Raw genomic sequence first — 10,884 nt, forward strand, 5'->3', positions numbered from 1 at the left:
AGATAAAGTATACATTTCCTGAACGGACTGAAGGAAACATTTCCCTATGTAGTGTTTTTGTCAAAATGTTTAAACTGATTCTAGACATGAAAAAATAATCAGGGAAAAAAAAAAGACTGCAAAAATAGATTAAGGAAATTTTGCAAGATGAAAGACTTAAAAAAATAGGAAAATCAAATACAATGGCTTTGTGATTCTTGACAGGATCTCAGATCAAAAAAGGAGAGGAATACATTTTTAAACAGACCTTTTCTTAGGAGTTACACGCTGGAGTACTTTCTGGAAAAGTAACATGGTATGTGCAACTGACTGTCAAATTGCTCAGAAAAAAACAGATGAATATATATTATGAAGGAGATGTGAATGGGGCAAAATGTCAACACAACTGAATTCCAAGAATATGGTTATTCATAAGAACAAAAATACGGTTATTCATTTATTATTTCTCCAATTATTGTTTGTTTTAGCTTTTTGAGACAGGGTCTCACTACATAGTTTATACTAGCCTCAAACTCACAATGTAGCCAAGGATAGCCTTGAACTTGTTTTCTTCCTGCCTCAGCCTCTTGAGTGCTAGTATTATGTACTACCACACCTGGCTATTTCTCCAAATTTTCTTTAAGTTTGAAATAATTTTTTAAAACACTGGAAAATGGAGGAACATAAATTTAAATGCTTTCTTTTATACTCACAAATAAGTGACAATAGTCTTTAGAGGTTCACTTAAATAGTAATGGCAAGGGAACTCAGACAGGAAGGGAATAAAGTAGAGAAAAAACAGAGGTGGGAAATTCTTTCATGTATGCTATATTATACTTTAAAATTTTTACCCATGCATTAAATTAAAATCAAGTTACAGCAAAAGTGCAAAATTTGTGATAGTGAGATCTCATTGGTTTTTCATGAAATTCCCAAGAAATAAAACAGGCAGGTGTAACCAAACATATAATATTTGTGATTTCCTCTTTAAACTCTTGGTGAAAAGTACATTTTAAAAAATCACTTAGGTAGGGGTGGGGGGGCAGCAATTTATTTTCAGCCATCTACCCCAAGTGAGAATGTCCACATCAGCTGAGAATCACTAATCATAAAAAGCATTCCTAGTGGAGATGTGTGTGAATGTATAGAAGAGAAAAAAAAAAAAAATAATAACTGTAGCATGGCCTAACTTACTGTTACGCTTCCACTACCACCTCATATGAAAGCACTTTGTCAGGTGTACCATGGACCTAGATACTAAGAAAAGAAAGTAGTTTGTTCTCAACACCCACCTGAGGGCCCGCCGCTCTGGATAATCAAGGTCATAACTCTGCATAGAGTCATTACAAGAGTCCCGGGAACTTCCCTGAAGTAGCAGCTGCTGTGGCAACTGCACCGGCACAGAAAACTGGTGCACAGAAGCATTGGGCTGGGAAGTTGTATGATAAGGAGGTGGGATGCTGTTGCTGGTCTCGCTGCGATAGTCACTGTCTCGGTCATCGACGGCACTATCAGGGTCTTCAAAAGCTGTAGAATAAGCACAGCCCACGCACCCCAGGTTTAGTGAGTTCTTATGAATGTTTTGTTTCTAATTGAAGCAGTCCCAAGCCTGAACCTTGAGAACAAAAGCAAGTAGAGCTGCACACGAGTCCAGTGACCTCAAAGCCATGTGCAGAACTGTCTTCATTAATAACTCACAGTCTCTCTCCTTGTCAAATGAGATCAGACACTTGATTCCATTTTAGTGCTGATTCTTAGTAGAGATCCAAGTTACATTTTCCTAACCCACAATTCTCTGGAATTTTGCCTCTCTAGCTATCACAATCCTAACTTTCTAAATGTCACAAATAAACTCTGTTTCTCCATCAAGGGGAGAGGGCAAAAGGAGAAAAAAATTTTATCCTAGAAAAAACATTTTACTTAAAGTTGGCCTAGTGTTTTCAGATTTTAAAATGTATGCATTAAACCAAACAGGCAGGTTCCACATTAGGAGCTTGTTCTGAAAATAAAGATCATTAAAGCTAAGGCTCAGAAGTCAGGTGAAAGGCTTTGAGTGCAGCTGAGAATGGCAGCAATCTCCCTGTCTAGATGCCATGTCAGGTGTTATAACAAATTCCTGTCAAGCACCTCTAATTGAGGCTCAGAATTCCCATCCAGAGAACCTACTTGTGGAATTCTGCTGACAGTGCCATGTTTACCTAATAGTAATCATTAAAATTTTATAAAATTATTTGTTTTTTATGTAAGTATTTTCCTTGTCATTAACTGAAATGACCACTTCTGCAAATCAAAATGTACATGGAAAGCTGGGAATGGTGGCACATGACTGTGATCCCAGCACTTAGGAGGCTGAGGCAGGAGGACTGCCATGAAGTCAAGGCCAGCCTGGGATACATAAGTGAGTTTAAGGCCAGCCTATACTACATAGCAGGCCCCTGTCTAAAAAAAAAAAAAAAAAAAGCATGAAAAGGAGCTCAACCTAATGATGTATCTAGCCTACTTTATATGAAAGCCATCTGATACCACACACTTGATTAAAAAGAACCTACATATCCTTTCTTGCCAGGTTCCTATCTGGCTCACAATGAGAAAAGCATTCTCCATTCCTCAAAGGGGATGTTTTTAGCAGAGGAGAGATTCTTCATATTAGTAACTTTATTTTATTTTATTTTATTTATTTATTTATTTATTTATTTTTTGTGGAACCAGGTATAGAACTCAGGCCCTTGCGCTTGCCAGGGAAGCACTTATTCCACTGAGCCATCTCCCTGGCCCTCATATTAGTGATTTTAGAAGATAATCAATGTAACCATGGGCAACATAAGTTCCTGAAGACCTTAAGATCGGGCTTCTATGATTGCTTAAGCAAGAGATAAGGACTTATCTGCACAGTAGTAATGAAAAAGTTAATAAACTAAGGAAAAAAAACAGAAATTGTAAAAGCTGACGACAAAGACAGTGATACAAAGATGACCATTTGTTTTCTGTGTCACACAGCTAGGAAGTAATTGCTCTAAAAGAGGGAGCATGAACATGTGGGTTTTACAACCACAGAAGGACGTTTGAGGACTGGATTCCACATAACAACTATGGGTACAGATAGGGAGTAGGAGTTTTAAGCTTTCTCATTTGAGTTTACAGAAAGGTGAGGCTAGTGGTACACATAAGGAGATTTTTCCATTTGAGTTTATTTTAATGAGAAAGAAACAGACACAAAAAGAGAGACAGAGTCAAAGAAAGAAGGGAGGAAAGGAAAGAAGGGAGGGGGAAAGGGAGTGGGAGGAGGAATAGAGAGAGACAGGGAGAGGGAAAGATGATTAAAACTCCAGGAGTGGACAAAAGTCAGCAAGAAAAAGAGGCTAACCTTCACATGGTCAGACACAATTATCAGTAATTCTTGCCTGTTAAAGCCAGGTAGTATTCTGGTCAGGATAAGAGTAGTAAAGGTTGGAAAAAAAAAAAAAAACAAAAAGGATGGAAAGTATTCTGATGATACATTAGGAAAAAGAGATTCTGGAGACACTGATTTTATCCCTTGAAGCATTTGTGGTTCTAAAGATTAAAAAGAGACAATCAAGAGACAAAATCAATATGACCTTCAGACTTAATCTTTCTGAATCCACAAAAAAACTAAGTCTGAAAAAGTCAGTGCTGGACTATTCATGCATACAGATGAGCAGGCAGAGGCAACAAGAGTGACAAAACCAAAAGTCTCCATCAATTGCAGCAGGACAGTATTAGCACATAAGCCAGGAAACCACACTTGAGTCATACACGCTCCCAAAGAAAGATAGGAAAAATAAATACAGTTTTCTCTCTGTATCACCCTCAACTTCCTTAGCAAGTAAAATTCCTGGTACAAACAAGTCTAATTAGAAACCAAAATGAGAAACTAAGGAAAATATGTTACATTTCAGTTTTAATAAAAGAGCTGGGCCAAGGAGATAGCTCAGTGCTTGCCTGGCAAGTGCAGGGCCTAAGTTCAACCCCCGGTTCTGGAAGAAAAAAAAAAAAAGAAAGAAAAAGAGCTGTGCTTTAGTATGTCAGTCACTATTTTTAACTGTGTCTACAACCTACCCCATAGTACTGTGTCATCTTAGACAATGAAACTCCTAACTTTGCAGGGAAAAAGAAGCTAATTAGTGCAGGTTTTGTTGCTAATAAACATAAGGAGGGACCTGTGGGCTAGTTTAAGGGCAAAAGTTGAAAAGCCCCTGATACTCTACTTGAAACTATCTGGGAACATTTATTTATTCCTTCAGATGCTGAGTATCTCCACAAACAAGGTTAAGCATAGAAGACTCAAAGTGTAAGTCAATCTGAGAAGAAAATAAAATACAAATACAAATATTGAATTATATAAGGAAGTTATTGCATAACAGCATAAATTCAAGTGTTACATGAGTTAGAAGTAAAGTAAGTTCACTTCCTTATAGGGCCAGTACAAAAAGCATCAGGGAGGACATACTTCTGAAGAGCTGCATGTTCTTAATAGTTGAAGACTAGAAGGAGAGGGAATGAATATCTTCAATTATATGGGTAAAGGCAATGACATGATTAAAGGCACAAAGTTAGGAAAGCTATATTTTCTTGAGATACACTTTGTTAGTTTGCCTAGCATCTGCATAAAAGAATGTGGAATGGAATAGCAGAAAACAAGCCTGGAAAAGGAGGTTGAGGAAAGTAATTTAACCTAAGCCAAAGATGGCCTCCAAACACAAAAGAAAGCACTCAGTCATGCTCTCTGGTATACAGTACTTTTGGATTCTGCTGCACTGTTTAAATTGTGAGTACAGACAGAACTTAATCATCCACAGAAGAAATGAAAGAAACACTTTTTCATAGCAGGTTTTTCCCTCCTACTTGAAAACCTTAACTTATCTGAGCTTGCAGAGGTTACTTTAGAACAGTTCTCTAATGGCAAAAATACTCACGATTCAAACTATAGGAGCTACACGCTTGGTGAGAAATGCCAATGGCAGAAGAAACTTTGGCCTTTCTTAGCACCCGTTGCATCAGTCTATCAGATGAGTAACACAGCCAGTAGCCTAGAGTTGTATATTTTGACAGGAAGAACTGGCTACCCACTATGGTCTATACCAAAGGTGGTGTCCAATCTAGATGGGCTGCTTCAAGGAAAGTCAAACCATGTTTTCAGCCTCATTTTCTTTACAAAATCAGGTTTTTGGCTGAAATGATATTCTCCCTTTCCAAGATTAATACACCTGTGACAATAGTCTGTTCTGAAAACCTCCCCATACTAGTATTATTCATCCAAATTAAAATGCACAAAATCCTACCTTTAGTTCATCCCTGAATAAATCTTCTGCCTAAAAAAGCAGTGGAAAGGATTTTCCTACACTAGGGGGCTGACAAAACTGCTTGCCTCTAGGGAAGTACCAATCAAGCTATCTTGTCAGGAGTAGCTTAATTTGGCTATTGCTGTGTCTGTCTTTCTGTGTGTCTGTCTCCTGTCTCCTTGTCTATCTGTCTGTCTGTCTGTCTGTCTCTCTCTCTCTCTCTCTCTCTCTCTCTCTCTCTCTTTCACACACACACACACACACACACACACACACACACACTCACATTTACTTCAAGAAACCACCCTGGAAGGATTTAGCATTCCATTATATGTAACTGTCTCCTGAGAATTAAGGGCAAGAAAATGGAATTATATATGCTTATATGCATGAATATCCAGGTTCATGGTTCACAGGAATCACATTAAAAGGTAAGATTAAAAAAATGACACAGAATTTTAATTCTTACGTACTTTGCTGTTCTCCCCAGCCCAAATAGGTCCAGTGACCTAAGAAAACCACAAAGAAGTGACAGAGACAATTTTAGCAGAAATTCAAATTTCATTCCCTATCCACCAATTATATACCTTACCTTAGTTAAGCCTACCCTACTTGCATACAGCTTTATATAACAAGAGTATCTTCCTACTTGTAAACTTATATAACAGAATATCTGCCTTTTATAAAACATGAGACAAGTCTACAGAGTACTCTCACTCTTTGCTATTTACTAGAAAATAACAAAATAACAACAAAACCTATGGCTTTCATACCATATTAAACCTTCTGCTGGCCTAGATCTCTCTTCAAGCACCACAATTTAGGTGCTCTGGTGCCTTTCCTGGGTCAAAAGCAGCAAAATTCTACCTCCCATCTCTAAGAAGCTCTTCCTTGTCTCTGTGTCAGTCAAACCTGAGTGTGCCACAGTACACCCATGAGAAATCAGCCCCGACACAATGGAGGGAGGCCTGGAGAATGACAATGCCAATTCCACTGCTTTATACTGAAAGAAAAAGGCCAGCAAATGGCAATATCTAGCTCTTAAAAACTAAATCTGTAATATTCCAAAATGTAATAAAATATTCTAGTCTATTGGGTCCTGAGAGAGCCACTTTTTCTGAATTATCTATAAACATTTAATAAAGACCATTAAAACACAAAGCTTTGATAGCAGAAAAAACTGAAAACTTTACATTTTTTCAAAGTAAAATCTAAATATTAATTAAACTTAAATCCTATCCAATAAGCTGAACGAGCCAACTAATTCTAATGAATCACTAAAAATAGGCCGTTAACCCTAGGAAAGAAGTAGTAATTTAGCTTCCTGATTAAGAACATGAGTTTTAAAATCAAAGCTCAGTTGTTCTGACTCTGCCACACATTAGCAATCTGATTTTGAATCAGTCATAACAGATATTTCCTCATCTGTAATGTGAGAATAATAATAATATGAGTCTCTCTGGGCTAGTATAAAGATTATTTGAGAAAATGCACATAAATTATTTAGCACAGCCCCTGGAACATGGTCAGCAGTAGTGTCTGTTGCTTTGTCATGCTGCCAGGCTTTTGCTTTCCTTATAAGTTCCTAATAAATAGATGGCAGGAAAAAAACAATTTCTATGATCTGCATACACCAATACCCCTTAGGTCCTCAAAGGGACCTTCAATATGTGGCGCGGAAGGTCCATGGAATTCTGAAGGCACAGCTCCCTTGAAATTTTGCCATAAAACTCAAAGTCGGAGAGCATCAAAAGATGCCAACCCAAGCTGTTTGCACTTACCTGAGTTAACCTCTATCCTAAGCATATGGGACTTCTAATCAGTCCCAGGCTATTTAATTTAGCTACAGGGCAAAAACTGCTTTTCCTCCCAGGCACTTACCTTTTTCCTATCACCTCCATCTCTTTTCAGCTCAGAGAGGGCATGTTGGTTTAGTGTGCCATTTAAAATTTTTAATGATTGATTTCATCTTCTAACCACGGGAGTGGGGATTAAAATTCTAGTAGGCTATAGTATAGTTGCTATAGCAACTGCTAAAGGATAATGACTTTGTTTTAAAAAATTGAAAAAATAATCACATAGAACCTTAGAATATGCCTTTTAACCTAGATGGCTTCAGACAAGTGACTCTGCTGTTTTGCAGCATAACTCTGAGGGCAAAGAAGGCTCTCCCTGCTTGATACCACCTCATCCTTGAGCGCTCCACAGCACTGCATAGCAGTTTCTTTTACATAAAGGGTGCCTAATAAATATATTTGTATTAGTAAACTGAATGAATAATCTGCTCTCATCTACCAGCTCCTTTTCTAAAACTGAAAAACCTTTTAAACTGTCATTCTTTCTAACAAGCCAGTTCCCAAAATTTAAGCCCAGTCTCATTATAAAACAAGTAATACTAGTCTAATTAAGCAACTTTGCCCCCTCTATCCCCCAAAAAAATTCATTAGCTTGTAGGACAACTACTAAGGATATAGTGGTACACACCTATAATCCAAGTATTCTAATCCTAGCACTCAGGAGACTGAGAAAGGAGGACCAAGATGTTCAAGCCCAGCCTGTGTTATACACAATATCCTGTCTCAAAAACTAAAATTAAAATAAAACCAAACCACTTAGATTTTGCTAGGTGTAAGAACTGAGAAAGAAAAAGGGGAAATGTCATAGGAAAAATGAAATTGTATGTGGAAAGGCACACCCAGTAAATTAAAATAATTCTGACATATCTGAAAAAGGCTGCAGAATTACAAAAAAAAAAACAAAAACAAAAAAACTGATCTTTAGTATTGTAAAGAAATTATGTAATGTTAGGAGTTTTGGTTATCTAAAGAGCAATGCATGGCTACCACAGCTTTTAAAAGGGAAGAAAATAAGTATCATGAAGACAACAATATGCAATGTATTAATTACTGTAAACATCCTACTAACCTGTTTTTTTTGTTGTTGTTGCTTGTTTTTTTTTCAGAACTGGGGATTGAACTCAGGCTCTTGAGCTTGCCAGGGAAGTGCTTATTCCACTGAGCCATCTCCCCAGCCCCTACTAACCTGTTTTAAAACTGTTATCATTACTATTTTATCTTTTTTCTCATTAAAATGAATAAAAAAATTTTAAATAAATAAATAAAAAGGGAGAGAGAAGATCACATTTGCCATTCCATAAGAGAAGAGTGCTATGGTAGGTCAATAGTTAGTAGAATAGGGGCGCTAGTTGGGAGGAGGTTATATACTTCTGTTGATAGCCTGAATTATTGGTGGCAGAGGGCATGGAAAGAAGTGGACAAATTCATGAGATATTCTTTTTTTTTTTTTTGCAGAACCGGGGATTGAACTCAGGCCTCTGTGCTTGCCAGGGAAGCGCTTATTCCATTGAGCCATTTCCCCAGCCCCTTCTCATGAGCTATTCTGAAAGTAAAAATCAATAGAGTTTTATGAGTAACTACAGCTAGGTTTTTAGCTTGAGCTATTACATGTGACATTCACTGAGAAGAAAAATACAACAAAGGGGCAGGGAGAGGGAAATGATCAATTGAGGGCTTGGGCATCTGGACTTGAGAGTATCTATGAGACATCTTAAGGGAATAAATCCAGGAAACTGCTGGGCATAGAGGTCCAGACCTTAGGATACGGATGTGGAGCAGAAGATTTGAAAACTTTCAGAATATAAACTTACTTAAAAAAATTATATATAGGGGCCAGGGAGATGGCTTAGTGGAATAAGTGCTTCTCTAGCAAGCACAAGGGCCTGAGTTCAATCCCCGGTTCCACAAAAAAAAAAAAAAAATTATATATAAACTTTCTGAGGCTATGAATTTTTCTGCTCATTCCTCTCCTGTGCTCTCAGTTTCTAAATAATGCCTAAAAATGTAGAAGATTTACCCATAAAAATAAATATCTTTGGTGAGTAGAACTTCATCCATCAGACAGGTACAGTGTAGAACCCAAGGGCAGAACTCCCTGCAGAGAGGCTAGAGGCAAGCCCCACCCAGCTGTTCCAGGAGCAGAACATCTTGTGAGAGTGGCGTACCGGGTTCATATCCAAGGGCTGTAGCAGGAAGAAGTGGAGAAGCCAGAGCCAAGCCACATCCACCTGGACGAGTTTGAACTTGGTAGATCTGGACCTGGTGCTAAGGTAATAACTCTACCAAAGCTCTACACCAAAGGTCAGAAGACAGTGCTATACAAAATGACAAAGAGAAGGAGCAAAATGCATTCTCAGGCCCTGAGTCCACCCAGAACAAATGCAGGAGACAATAGCATAGAAGAAATTAGAAATCACACACCTAAAATCTCTGAAATAATAGCCTTTGAAGTAAAGAAACAGCTACAGAAATCAGATCAGAAATAATTTCTGAAGGAAAAAAGTGCTTCTAAAGAAGACACTGATAAAAAAAATATAGAGAATATAAAAATGACAGAATCCTTGAATGAACAATATAGGAAAGAAATAGATTGCATGAAGCAGATTCAAAGTGATACACAGGAAATTAAAACCTCAATCACAAGCTGGTAAAACCATTTGAATGAAAGTGAAGATAGACTTTCAGACCTTGAAGACACCATGGCAGCTAGTGAAAAAGTAAGAAAAGATCTCTTTAAAACAACTAGGATGCAGGAAAAAATAATTCAACAACTGCAAGACGATGCAAAGATGAACAATGTAAGACTAACAGGCATCAGTGAGAAAAAAGGAGTCAATACAAATGATATAAAAAGAATATGGGCAGAAGTAATAGCAGAAAACTTCCCAAATATGGGGAAACAATCTGACATTCAGGTAACCAAAGCATATAGAACTCCAAATAACATTAACCCAATTAAAAACACACCCAGACATATAATAATCAAGATCCCAGAAACTCAATTCAGGAATTGTATACTAAAAGCTGCTAGAGAAAAGAAACAGATCACATTTAAAGGAAAACCCATCAGAGTAACAGCAGATTTCTCTTCACAAACCATCAAGGCAAGAACAGCATGGAGCAAAGTACTACAAGTCTTTCAAGAAAACAAATTTCAACAAAGATTGATATACCCTGCAAAACTCTCTTTCAAGTATAACAACAAAGTGAAATATTTCCATGACAAAGAATAACTAAGGAATTTCATGGCGACAAAACCAATCCTACACAGACTACTAAAAGATATTCTAGAGAGGGATCAAAATGATCACAACTCCATGAATGAGAACAGAAAGAACCCACCAAATAGGTAAACAATTAAACACAGGAGAAAAAGAGATATACAACAGCAGTCTTTCAATTATTCTTTCATTTATAGCAGCAAAATATTTCCATCAGCATACTCTACAAATGGACTTCTCTTGCACCCTGTGGGTCATGATTCTGTTCAGGTCTACAGGATGGATATCAAGGAAAGAGCAGTAGCTCAGTCCCACAAGTGACACCTGGTCACCAGTAATCGTCATGGACACTGTCCATGTCCTCGATGTACTAGAACTTTGTGCAATATCCTATCCCCTAACTGTTCCTATCCCCTAACTGTTAGAAGTGCTGGTCATATATTTGCCATTCCAGTATTTGTTATGTTTTATTCTTAGTAATTCTTTACTATCATGAAAGCTTTTTCTTAGTTGATATTTTTATATGTA

The 10,884-nt window shown here is 37.4% G+C and overlaps 1 protein-coding gene across 5 annotated transcripts in view; it reads right to left on the reverse strand.

Annotated features, from left to right (window-relative positions):
• Unc13b (unc-13 homolog B) overlaps positions 1-10,884 on the reverse strand; it is a 273,280-nt gene that overhangs the window by 118,048 nt on the left and 144,348 nt on the right. For 3 of the 5 annotated variants that reach the window (XM_023715881.1, XM_023715880.1, XM_023715879.1), the window contains exons 8-9: positions 5,753-5,788; positions 1,272-1,506 (exon numbers count right to left, since the gene is read on the reverse strand). In XM_023715881.1, coding sequence (XP_023571649.1) covers positions 1,272-1,506; positions 5,753-5,788 — 271 coding nt within the window. The remainder of the gene's footprint in view (positions 1-1,271; positions 1,507-5,752; positions 5,789-10,884) is intronic. The other 2 variants (XM_023715882.1, XM_023715883.1) reach the window with 1 other exon arrangement.

This window comes from Octodon degus, unplaced genomic scaffold, assembly GCF_000260255.1.
Source record: "Octodon degus isolate 3935 unplaced genomic scaffold, OctDeg1.0 scaffold00045, whole genome shotgun sequence".
NCBI lineage: Eukaryota > Metazoa > Chordata > Mammalia > Rodentia > Octodontidae > Octodon > Octodon degus.